General features: G+C 37.0%; 1 protein-coding gene across 2 annotated transcripts; it reads left to right on the top strand.

The window, feature by feature from the left end:
• Nucleotides 1–622: 622 nt before the first annotated feature.
• LOC124615648 lies at nt 623–12,926 on the top strand. 2 transcript variants are annotated; one of them, XM_047143661.1, is made up of 5 exons: nt 623–880; nt 1,950–2,196; nt 2,424–2,554; nt 2,656–2,868; nt 12,054–12,926. In XM_047143661.1, the coding sequence occupies exons 1-5, from the start codon at nt 811–813 to the stop codon at nt 12,143–12,145; spliced, it is 753 nt and encodes a 250-aa protein (XP_046999617.1). In that variant the 5' UTR covers nt 623–810; the 3' UTR covers nt 12,146–12,926. The 2 variants fall into 2 exon arrangements, with proteins under 2 accessions (XP_046999617.1, XP_046999615.1); XM_047143659.1 differs by having other exon boundaries at nt 627–880; nt 2,638–2,868.
• The last annotated feature ends 265 nt before the right edge of the window (nt 12,927–13,191 follow it).

Below are 13,191 nucleotides of genomic sequence, written 5' to 3'. Positions count from 1 at the left end.
AGGCACTCAGGCAAGAAATTGAAAAGTATCCAGTACATAGCTTGTAATTTTCTAGAGTTCATTGTCGTTTTTAGACCGTTATCATGCTACTTTTTTCGAAAAATTTAGCTCAAACATTTGTAAATTGATATTTGTAAAAATATAATTGTTGTAAGTATGTTTTGTTGGGAGTTGGGGAGGGGTGGAGGTATCATGACACCCTCCCCCCTTCGCCCGCCTGCCCTTGGATTCTCGCCCGCATTTAGGTAGTATACCGTACTTCCCCTGTAAACTGGCTTATGTATGCGCGAGTTCTGCGCGTCTATGTCTTAGTTTATCGGGCAGTTTTGCTTTGCAAATGGAGCCTGAACGAAATTTCATTTGCTCATTTAGCTTGTCTGGGCACAGCGTCTCAGTCGCCTAGTTTTAATAAATCCGATACCTTGTTTCTTAGCTGTCTAATCAAAATAAAATAACGTATACTCATACGCGATTGTAACTGAGTCCATAAATTTAAAGAAGCATGTGTTATTTTTTCAGAAAGGCTTTACAGGGTGTTCATACGATAATACGTGCGTTCTACACGTAGTCACTGTCGGAGTTCAATGCTAATTGGATGAACTTTTCGTTTGCAAATGTTGCCTGTACCGCATGGTGTTGGTGATCTAAGAGACAAAGCTTCAGCAGTTCAAGGAAGTAGGGGATGAGAAGTGATAGTTCGGTGCTTGTGGCTTGGTTAGGGTGTATTAAATTTTGCATTGGCTATAAGTGGAACAGCATCTCTTGCTCAAAATTGCACATGGTTGTCTGTGTTGCTTTTCAGTGAAAACAATGTTCTCCATGTTTACTTACCGATGTTTGACAGTGGCCGTATTGCTAGTATGTGTATCACATGTAACAGGTAGGTCTAAGTGGTTGTTAATATGTTAAGCGTAAAAGTAATTGGAGGTTCTGACATTATTTCAACTTTTTTTTGTCATTCTGTTTTATAACGATGTGATGATGCGGCACAGACCGTAGAATTTTTGTGATAATTTGTAGCACTGACAAGGAACAACAAACTATTTCTATTATGCTTTGCCGCAAGTAGATTCATGTTAAAATGTGCTTAGGGCTTTGGTAGTAGCTATCTTTTAGTATTCAGATGCAGTCCTATCAGCGTTTCGTTACACTGCTATGCTGTGAGAAAGTATTTGAAGATTAATAAGCGTGAACATTGTCCGTAGTAGGATGTAATGCGAATTTTATTTAATCGTGCCATTAGCCAATTTCGACTACTTGTCATTGTCAAACACCTAGCTGCATACATCGCCATGTATAACTTAACACTTTACAAACCTCTCATTAAGATAAAAGATTATTCATGTTTTATCCTAATGTGAGGTGTGTAAAGTGTTCTTTATACATGGCGATGTATGCAGAGAATGTAGTGCTTTCCATGTTGGTTTGACAATGACAAGTACTCGTAATCAGCTAATTGCACGATTAATTAAAAATCGCAGTTCAGCCTACTACTGAACCTGTTTATTAAACATCTGTAGGCTGTAGAACCTGAGAAATACAAGAAAAGTCTAATACAAAATTTTATTTGAACACTCGTGATCAGCGCATGTATCCCCAAAACTGCATAAGTGCCGAAATATTCCAATGAAAATTACAAAAATGTATGTATAGTGTGATGTTGGTAGCGCCCCTCTCTCTCTCGATCTCTCTCTCTCTCTCTCTCTCTCTCTCTCTCTCTCTCTCTCTCTCTCTCTCTGGAATTGAATTTGCTGCTGTTTAGCAGCTCCATGGTATTTTTTTTAATGTAGCTACTGTATTTAAGATTTCCACAGCAAATATGCTTTATCAGTATTCTAATGATATCACAGTCAGTATGGATCTTCTCTACACTGTTGGCCAGTCATGTTTACTTACTGATTAATTATCCCACACTTCCATACAACCTCAACATTAATATTTGATTCTAGGTTTTTCGTGTGAAGCTGGGTGCCCAGGTTTCCTCGATGATCCTGATAAAGACAAATGCTGTTTAACTGAATATGGATTACCAAGATGCTGCACATCTATAGAGTACCATATGCAGGTATTGAAAGATGGTGTTAGTGGAGCTCTGAACGATTGGCAGGGCAACTTAGCATCAGGGGACTGGAATGGCAACAGACCACTGCAAGATAATAGAGATTGGGAGATCAGTACGTTTGACGGAGACTCAAAGTAAGTATCACATAATTTGCCTCATTTATCACTGGTTTAAACTGTCTAAGATTCTCAAGTGTAGTATTGAGAACTGCATTTCTTCCTCCTCTGGTTTGAAGTTTAAATTAACAAAGAGAGGTAGATTTTATATTATTTGGGTATTTAAAAAGACTGGAAAAGTGTAAATAATGTCTGTGTGTGTAGTTAAACTCCGTCCTTTATTAAGTTAAAAAAATTGCTTGCAGGTTTCCTACAATACTTATCATAATTGCTATGGCAGCACTTTTTGGAATTGTCGTTACATGTTACATACTCTGTTTATGCTGCCCATGTTGCATACTCTACAAGCGAAGAAAGAGAGGAGCTGTTTACAGGCGTATGTATTTGATTATGGTATAAAAATATTACAATTTTCATAATCTGACAGTTATTTAATCTGATTAAGAAATGAATTTACAGGTGTTGTAACACCCACAGTGACAGTCCCACAAGCGAACCAGTCATCTGCAGCAGTTGTGCCCAATCATCCTCAAGAGGCAAACTTCACACAGCCAACTACAGTTGGGGCAGGTTTGATGCCCAGTGTATATAACCCGCCACCTCAGCCTTTGGAAACAAATTTTGCTGAGCCAGTCACAATGGGACCACCTATGGGATATAGTGGGTACAATCCAGTACATCATCCTCAAGGTAGGACATAATCACACAAATTCTGGTAAATTATTTTATCCTCAAGATAAGATAACTCAAATTTAGTTCAGGCAACACAAGATTGTACTAGTGGCTTGTTTATTTGTTGATCTGTGGACAAATTTTGCTAATTGTTTCAGACCTTGAGTTCGTAGTCCTAATAATGTACCTTTGAGTATTGTTGAACATTGTTATTCTTGTCAGCTCTGCAACAGCAGTTTTACTTAGTAGTTGCCACTTACACAATGTGCTTCTGAGAAATGCTGCTAATAGTTGACTGGCCTAGTAGTTCAAAAACTGGACTAGGGCTGTGCACATAAGAAGGGCACTGCATGACGATGGGCAGAGACAACGAAATAAAATACTTAGTAACAGTTGTCCCGTGTGCTGTCTTGGTCCATCTCCATATTGTCTGGCAACTGGTCATGGTAGGTGCCAGAGGGGCCACTGTTAAAGCTTGTAACTAACATTAAAAATATTTATATTCTTAACATGCTGTCACTATCTCTTGTCTAAGCAATACATGTTTTTAGTACTTGACCTACAAGTAATTGTCACAATTCATACAGTGGTTAGCACACTGGACTCTCATTCGGGAGGACGACGGTTCAATCCCGCGCCCGGCCATCCTGGTTTAGGTTTTCTGTGATTTCCCTAATTCGCTCCAGGCAAATGCCGGGATGGTTCCTTTCAAAGGGCACGGCCGACATCCTTCCCTAATCCGATGAGACCGATGACCTTGCTGTTTGGTCTCCTCCCCCCAAACAACCCAACCCCACAATTCGTACGAAACTATGAAGATGAAGATGTTTGTGTTAAATGCTTAACTGATAGCACTTGCTATAGATTGATGTCACATGGCTGGTGTCACATGGTATACACCCTCTAGCTGTTGTGCGTCGCCCCACGCCATCTGCCTTCATGTGCACACTGAAGTCCGGTTCAACTTCAGTAGTCGTCGTCGCCGTCAGTCCTGAGACTGGTTTGATGCAGCTCTCCATGCTACTCTATCCTGTACAGCTTCTTCATCTCCCAGTACCTACTGCAACCCACATCCCTCTGAATCTGCTTAACGTATTCTTCTCTTGGTTTCCCTCTATGATTTATATACTCCACGCTGCCCTCCAATACTAAATTGGTGATCCTTTGATGCCTCAGAACGTGTCCTACCAATCGGTCCCCTCCTCTTGTCAAGTTGTGCCACAAACTCCTTTTCTCCCCAATTCTATTCAATACCTCCTCGTTAGTTATGTGATCTACCCATCTAATCTTCAGCATTCTTCTGTAGCACCACATTTCGACAGCTTCTATTCTCTTCTTGTCCGAACTATTTATCGTCCATGTTTCACTTCCATACATGGCTACACTTCACACACATACTTTCAGAAAGGACTTCCTGACACTTAAATTTATACTTGATGTTAACAAATTTCTCTTCTACAGAAACGCTTTCCTTGCCATTGCCAGTCTACATTTTATATCCTCTCTACTTCGACCATCATCAGTTATTTTGCTCCCCAAATAGCAAAACTCCTTTACTACTTCAAGTGTCTCATTTCCTAATCTAATTCCGTCAGCATCACCCAACTTTATTAGACTACATTCCATTATCCTCATTTTGCTTTTGTTGACGTTCACCGTATATCCTCCTTTCAAGACACTGTCCGTTCCGTTCAACTGCTCTTCCAAGTCCGTTGCTGTCTCTGACAGAATTACAATGCCATCGGCAAACCTCAAAGTTTTTATTTTTTGTCCATGGATTTTAATACCTACTCCGAATTTTCCTTTTGTTTCCTTTACTGCTTGCTCAATATACAATTTTCATAACATTGGGGAGAGGCTACGACCCTGTCTCACTCCCTTCCCATCCACTGCTTCCCTTTCATGTAGTATTCTAGCAAAAAGCTGTAATGAGAAAAATGGACCTGCCAAACAATAGCTTTTTACTAAATAGTTGGACTGGCATAGGTATAAGATTCCTGTGGGATTCCTAGAAAGGAGATGTGGCCTATTGGCCTTCTGACAAACAGCATTTTGTTTGTGTTTGGTCAAGACCTTGCTGACTTCTCCATTCATTGAAATACTGGGCTTCCTTTATTATTGCTTTTTGTACCAGTGGATTATCATCTTAGAATATTATTCCCTGTCATTTCCTATGTGAACTGACGTAAGTGATAAGACAGCAGTCCCAAGTTCCCAGCGCACGTGTTGAGTTGATAATTACATAAATCTTTGTGTAATCTTCTGGAGATTTACCTTCTTCTATAAGCACATATTCAACTGATGAAATTCTGCGCTAGTGTGTGGTACTGGACCCCCTTAATCTTGGCTGTGGTGCCAAACTGATCTGTAGTATACCCAATGGATACGTTAGGTTCAAAAGGTGATAATTTGGTTGTGAGTTGGTGAAGGCAATGAATATGAATCTGAAATGAAAATTATGGTAACACATTGATTTGTTCATTAGCCTGATGTTTACATCTGTGCCATATTTAGTGCACTTCCCTTATGAAAATGAGAACTGTATGTAAATTCAAGAACCTATACAGTATTATTATTTAGACATTTTTACTTATGATTCCCAGTTTTTTTGTCCTCTCAAGAATAATCCAATGCAGTTCAAAAGCATAGTGATTAAGAGGATGGTTTGATAAGTCTGGCAAAAAGCAAGGAAAAATGTTTGTTTTTAAAAAACTGCATGACAATCTTGTGTGAGGGATATACACTTGGTCTAGCGATCCTCTAGTCTTTTCATCCCATTGGGGAAATAGGTTCTGTCAAACTCTGCAAAATACTCATTGACGAGTACTATCATTTCACCATTTGATGAAAATTTCTTCCCTGCAAACAAAAATTTAAAGTTACAGAATAGGAAGAAGGCATTTGCGGCAAAGACTGCTGAATGGGGTGGATAAGTCAAAGCCCAGTTCATGCACTTTCACCATTTTTATTGGTGTGTTGGTGCATTATCTTGGTGAAATAGCACTTTTTTGCATGCCGACCTTGGTCTTTCTTCAGTCAGCTCGTTTCATGTGTTCCCACTGTGAAGTGTAATAAGATCCTGTTATGGTTCTGCATTTGTCCAAGTTAGTTATGAGGATTATTCCTTGGGAAACCCAGTAAACAGAGGCCATTACCTTATCAGCTGACAAAGTGATCTTTGCTTGCTTTAGTGCACTTTCACCAGACTTTGTCCATTGTTATGAGTGCCATTTTGTGTCTGGCGTGTAATGATCGATCCAGGTTTTATCAACAGTCATAAATTGACATAAAATGTCATTCAGATTGTGGTTAAACTTCACCAGGCATTGTATTGAAATCTTGGGCTGGTTTTCGTCGACTGAGCAATTGCGGCACCCACCTCGCACACAGTTTCTTCATAGCCAATTCTCCATGCAGGCTATTGTGTAGTGTCTCAGTTGAGAAGCCTAAGCAAAATTATGAATTTTTATTCGAATGTCATGGATTATGGCACGGATTTTGTCGATGGTTTCCTATGTGGTGACCTCAATTGGAGAGCTGGAGTGTGCTTTGTCTTTAGTGCATGTCCGACCAAATTTAAATTCATTAATCAAAAAGTAAATGGTGTTCAGTGATGGCACAGAGTCTGCATGAACTTCATCCAATTCTGTTTGATTTGTGCGACAGTCTAACTCTTCAAATGAGTGTTAATAACAGTATGAAATTCTGTTTCCTCCATTTTCAAGTGCACTCACCACACCAACCATTCAGTCTGTTGACAGTGAACTGAATGCTGTACATTGTTGAAATTCTTTGTATGAACCTTTGAATAATAAAGCTTATCAACTGTGAAAAAATGTATTCTCTTCGTTCATGGAAATTTACTAGAGTCCTGGAACCATTTTTGTACATAATTACTATACCTGAAGAAGAAGTAACATTCATGATGCCACATCAAGGTTGTCTGTAGCACAAAAAGGGTGCATAATTCTGCAACCAAAATTTACACCATAAGTGCACACCACCTTAGTTATCTAGCTAAATTTAGATTGTTGACTAATTTCAATGCTGCCTCGGTAACGAACTTGACGTATTGTCCCATACAGCGTAGCTGCTGAATGATTCTATTAAGACATTGTCAGAGTTGTGAAAGGAGCCTTTGAAATTCCTGCCCCCCCCCCCCCCCTCCCCCCATTGTTGGCAGTGAGAAATCTAGTGCATCTTTGTGTTAATACCGTGGCATTGCCTCTGTTTATCTCCCAGCGTGTACCATTGGGTGACACTGGGTATAACATGTTCAAGTGGAAGTGCTTAGCTTTGTTTTGTATGCGTCTTCATCGGAACTTAAATTGGTTGGATTACATTAGACTAGATGTAGTTTTCATTCCAGTTTATCCATAGTGATGAGATCCTCTACGACGTGGAATATGGCAGAAAACAAGAATACACAATAAATATTTCCAAAATAAGAACAGATATGCTAATGTACCATCCCCAGTTCCCAAAAATGCCCTTGTGGATGTAAATTCGGTCAAACTAAATAAATCACATCAGTCAGTTCTGCTAAGACATTCATCAGTTGAGTAGGAGGAGTTGGCCAACAATAAATCCTTTAGACTCTTCTGAAACTAAACTTTATTCTTAGTTAAACTGTTTATGGCTGCAGGCATGTTATTGAAAATATGTGTTGCTGAATAATGGACACTTTTTTGAGCTAAATGTTAAAAACTTGGTGAAAGTTATTCGTATTTCATGTACTGATTCCATGAACTGATTTGTTGATTTGAAAAAGATGCGTGTTTCATGGCAAATTTCATTAAGGAGTAAATATATTGGGAAGCAGGATCTCTAGTTCCTTAAACAGCACTCTGCAGGACATTTTTGAGTTCACACCACAAATAATTCAAATAGGATGTTTTCGGGCTCACAGAACTTTAGCATGACTTGGTGAGTTACCCCAGAAAAATAATCCCACATGACATTATGGAATGAAAGTAAGCATAGTACAATAGCTTTCTTATTTTTGCATCACCTATGTCTCACAACATTCACATAGCAAATAGAGATTTGTGTAGGCACTTCAGCAGTTCTCTGGTATGCTCTTAAGAGTTGATTAGTTGCTTTAGCTTATTTTATCATCAGCTGAATGACAGTTTATATTAATATTATGGAAACAGGAGGCACCCACCTCCACTAAACCACCACCTCCTGAGTCATACATTGCTCACAAACATTAAAAATTGGAGTCAATGCCTGATTTCAGTTGTCTTTATTGTTTGACGTTCTGCCAGGTTAAGTTATATTAATCTAAATATACAGTTTTGACCGCACTGTCACATCAAAATAACTAGTAATTACAGTGGAATCTATATTTGTTTGCTTTCTGCATTAATGGAAAATCTCAGATGGAATAAAATTTATGTATGACTAGGAGAGACAGATGTCACTTGTTTGGAGAAAGAAGCTCCTCTATTAGTATCAAGAGTTCAGATGGAAAGTCAGTATTATGCAGAAAAAGGGAGCCTGAAAGGTGGAAGGAATGTGTAGAATGGCTGTACGAGGGAAACCATCTGAACTACTATTATAAAAAGGGAAGAAAAAGTAAATGTGGTGGAAGATGTGAAGCTGCGAAAAGAATTTGAAAGAGCATGGGAGTACATGATATTCCCTCAGGATTAAGGATGTCCTTGGGAGAACAATCCATGACAAAACTGTTGCACTGGTATGCAAGATATGAAACTGGTGAAATATCCTCAGACTTACAGAATAATTTAATAATTTCAGTTTCGAACAAAGGAGATGCTGACAGGTGTGAACATTAATAAACCATCAGTGTAATGAGTCATTGTTGTAGATTACTGCAGATCTCAGGAAAGATCAGTTTGGATTCAGAGAAATACAGGAAAAATATGAAGTAATACTGATCCGAAGATGTATCCTAAGCCTGCCACACAAGGAGTCAGTTTAGCATCGAATGGTTGTGGTTGACTGGGGAGGGGCCAGGAGGCATCACTGTACATACATACATACATACATACATACATACATAAATTAATCCTTGTTCCATATCTCATGAATACAACATTTCGTAATGATGTTGAAGTGTCACTTTAACATAAGTTTTCTTTAAGCAAAATAATTAATTAATTTTTTTACAGTTACTACTAAATATCTAAGAATTCATCTATTGAGGAGTTGTCATTCAGAAATTCTTTTAATTTGCTTTTAAATGTTGGTTGGCTATCTGTCGGACTTTTAATACTATTTGGCAAATGACCAAAGATTTTTGTGGCAGCATAATTCACCCCTTTCTGTGCAAAAGTGAGATTTAATCTAGAATAGTGAATATCATCCTTTCTTCTAGTGTTATAGCTATGCATTTCACTGTTATTTTTGACTTGGGATGGGTTATTAATGACAAATTTCACAAGTGAATGTATGTATTGCAAAGGCACTGTGAATATCCCGAGTTCCTTAAGTAAATGTCCGCCAGGTGATCTTGGGTGGGCTCCAGCTATTACTCTGATTACACACTGTGCAATGAGTACTTTCTCTCTTAATGACAAATTGCCCCAAAATATGATGCCACATGAAAGCAGTGAATGAAAATAGGCATAGTGGGCCAATTTACTGATACGTTTATCACCACAATTTGCAATAAACATAATACCATAAGTAGCTGAACCTAACCGTTTCAGCAGGTCATCGATGTGTTTCTTCCAATTCAATTTATCATCAATGCACACACCCAGAAATTTTGAGTATTCTGCCTTAGCAAGAGACTTCCGTTCGTAGTCTATATTTATCAATGGTGTTATGCAATTTACTGTACAGAATTGTATAAACTGTGTTTTCTCAAAATTTAATGAGAAAATTTGCAGAGAACCACTTAATAATTTTCTGAAACACATTGTTTGCAATTTCCTCAGCTGATTCTTGCTTCTTGGGTGTGATTACTATACTTCCATCATCAGAAAAAAGAACTAGCTTTGCATCTTCCTGAATAATGAGTGGTAAGTCATTAATATATATTAAGAATTAGGGACCCAAGACTGAACACCATTCTTGGTACCTCCCCAGTTAGAGGACTCTGATGGTTTTTGCAGACTATCTGTACTGTTAATTTCACCCTTCTGCATTCTTCCAGTTAAGAATTAATCAAATCATTTGTGCACTGTCTCACTCATACCACAATACTTAAGCTTATCTAGAAGAATTTCATGATCCACACAATCAAAAGCCTTTGAGAGATCACAGAATATCCCATTGTGTGATGTTCTGTTATTCAATGCATTTAATATTTGATCAGTGAAGGCATTATAGTGTTTTCTGTTGAAAAGCCTTTCTGAAAACCAAATTGACATTTTGTTAGTACTTCATTTTTATAAATATGTGATGCTACTCTTGAATACATACTTTTCAACAATTTTGGATAAAACTGTGAGAAGTGAGATTTGGCAGTAGTTGTTAGCATCAGATCTATCCCCTTTTTTATGCAATGGTTTAATAATAGCGTATTTCAGTCTATCTGGAAAAATGCCCTGTTCCAGTACATATGTTGCTGAGAATCCTACTTATTTGTTGGGAACAAGCTTCTAGTAATCTGTTTGAAATGCCATCAATTCCATGTGATCTTTTACTTTAGAGTCGATTTATTATTTTTCTAATTTCAGTCAGAGAGGTGGGTTGAATTTCAATTTTATCAAATTGCGTAGCTACTGCGTCTTCCATGTACTGCCTTGCATTTTCTAATGAATAGCTGGATCCTATTTTCGCTACAACACTTAAAAATGTTTATTAATGTTTTGTACTTCTGACTTCTTGTTAACAAACTTTTCATTGTGTTTGATAGAAATACAGTCTTCCTGTGATATGGGTTGCCCTGTTTCCCTTTTCACAATATTCCAAATTGTTTTAATTTTATTATCAGATGTGCTAATCTCAGACATAATACACGTACTTATGGACTTTTAATAACTTTTCTTAATACAGTGCAGTAGTTTTTATAATGTTTCACTGTTTCGGGATCATTACTACTGCTAGCTATATGATACATTTCCATTTTCTGTTTGCAAGATAATTTTATCCCTTTAGTAAGCCATGAGTTTTCACATGGTTTCTTACAATTATATTTCAGTGTTTTCTTAGGGAAACTGTTTTCAAATATACTCACAAAGGTATCATGAAATAGGTTAAATTTTAAATTAGCATCATGTTCCCTGTACACCTCACCTCAGTCTAACTGTTGCAAGCTTTCCCTAAAATTTTGAATTGTTAAATCGTTCATGGAACACACTATTTTGGAAGACTGTTTTGCATTGCTGTATGGAGCTATATCATGTACTGTAACTAGCTGTTCATTATGATCAGACAGACCATTCTTAACAGGAAAAGTTTTTATTTGATTAAATTTATCTTGGTTTATGAAAACATTATCTATCAGTGTGCTGCTTTCCTGTACCACCCGAGTAGGAAAATCAATAACTGATGTCAAATTCAAAGAACCAAGTAATACTTCAGGCTCAAGCTTTCTATATTGGACTCTTTCAGAAAATCTATGTTGAAATCCCCACAAACAATAATTTGTTTTCCTTTGTGTGACACGTAGCACAACAAAGAATCATAGTTTTTCAAAAATAGTTGAAAATTTCCCAATGGGGACATGCACGGCTACAATTATAAAAGTGCCATTGTTTAGTTTCTCACATGCACATGCTTGTATATGTTGCTCTATGTAAAATTTTTTAGTTTCCAAATTTTTCACACTGACTGATTTTAACATATGTTGGCAGCTCTTCCTCTCTCTCCATAGTGTCTCTACTTACAAAAGCTTATATCCACCTACATTTACCATTTCCATACCTGTGACTATATGATGTTCTGACAGGCATAGTAGATCTATTGCACCCTCACTTTCTAAATCTTCTAAACACATAAGAAGCTCATCCACTTTGTTTTTTAATCCCCTGATATTCTGATGCAATATATTAACATTATTTTTCACTGTACTGTCACTGTAGTCTGATGTGGTATTTTTTGTCATTGGCTACAGACTGTGTTTCTAATCAATGAAGATGACATGACAAGGTTTGTTTTATTTACGAACTTTTTTCTTCCTTTTATTGTTACTGTGATCACTAAGAATTTTGCTGTTCTGTTCAGATGTTTTATTAATGGTTAGAAATGGTCCACAAGCTTTCATTGAATGCTTTTGTTTTTTACAGTTGCCATGCAGCCACCTCCTCCATATAGTGTTGCAGTTGCAGGTGATCCTTATCCCAAACAGGCACCATATAATCCATTATATCAACAGTAAAAGGAAAAGAAAACTTAAAATTTTTAACTCACTGCAATGACTGCATAATTTGGTCATAAATATTGCCACAGGGTGAAAGTCTGTTGCATGTTGACACGAGTTCATAATGTCTATGTAAGGAATGGATACGAACCTCTTACTCAAATCTATGACTCCCTACCTTGCACAGTTTAGAATTTAGTAAAGAGAAAGGTAAAGAGAATTTAATAGTTCATCAGTAATAAATATCTAGGTACATTTCATGTATCATATTTTATAAATGTGACCTATTTACATTGTGTGCTTCCATATATCAGTGAATATATTTAGTGTGGGGCATTTGCCTCGCGTTTTGAAAATTAATGATATTGAGCACTTTGTTTAAATTTTTTATACCATTCTAAAAAGTAGTTAAAATGTTGGAATTATATACTGCCATGCTGAGCAGTACTTTTTTGAAGTGGGTGTATAGGAAGTTCGTTAGAATTCTGAAATTACATAATGTGCTTCCATATACAAGAATTGTATTACGTATTCAAAGACTTCAAATCGACACAGTCTTGTGACTTGCCACTAAAAGATTCATTTTTGGGTGCTATAAGGTGGGTGCCTTTAAATAGTCATCTACTTTTTAGAGTATTTTTTATGTAACTATAATTATGAATTGATCTGAATTAGTGTTTGTGAATTGTGTTACTGTGTTAAACGCCAGTAAAGATTCCTAAAATCATGACACTAGAGTTATAAGAAACTACTGTAGAGCTTTATCAATTTTTTGAAAAATAAAAGGATTTTTCTAGTTTTCTTTGTCTTCTTATTGCAAAAAAAAAAGTGTGTGTACTAGTTAGTGTGTACTAGTTGTCACGATAAGTTTTTGACAGTTCCCTTTGTAATTAACACTCTTAAATTTGACCATAGTAGTAGTTCAGCACTATATCATGCCTACGTGCACTTTTTTAATAACAGGAGCTGATACAGATATCAAATTCTTAAAGATGAGCTTCACTAAGAAGAATTATCTCTAAATAAGTTTACCAAATTTATCCAAAATCCGTATATAAATTTTG

Source organism: Schistocerca americana, chromosome 5 (genome assembly GCF_021461395.2).
Source record: "Schistocerca americana isolate TAMUIC-IGC-003095 chromosome 5, iqSchAmer2.1, whole genome shotgun sequence".
NCBI lineage: Eukaryota > Metazoa > Arthropoda > Insecta > Orthoptera > Acrididae > Schistocerca > Schistocerca americana.
The sequence above is the reverse complement of the archived record's forward strand: the minus strand, read 5'-3'. Positions and strand labels throughout refer to the sequence as shown.

Coding starts and splice junctions, on each gene's coding strand:
- LOC124615648 (XM_047143659.1), top strand. CDS start 811: ATGTTCTCCATGTTTACTTACCGATGTTTGACAGTGGCCGTATTGCTA. Junction 881..1,949: donor ATGTGTATCACATGTAACAG/GTAGGTCTAAGT, acceptor ATTTGATTCTAG/GTTTTTCGTGTGAAGCTGGG. Junction 2,869..12,053: donor TCCAGTACATCATCCTCAAG/GTAGGACATAAT, acceptor TGTTTTTTACAG/TTGCCATGCAGCCACCTCCT.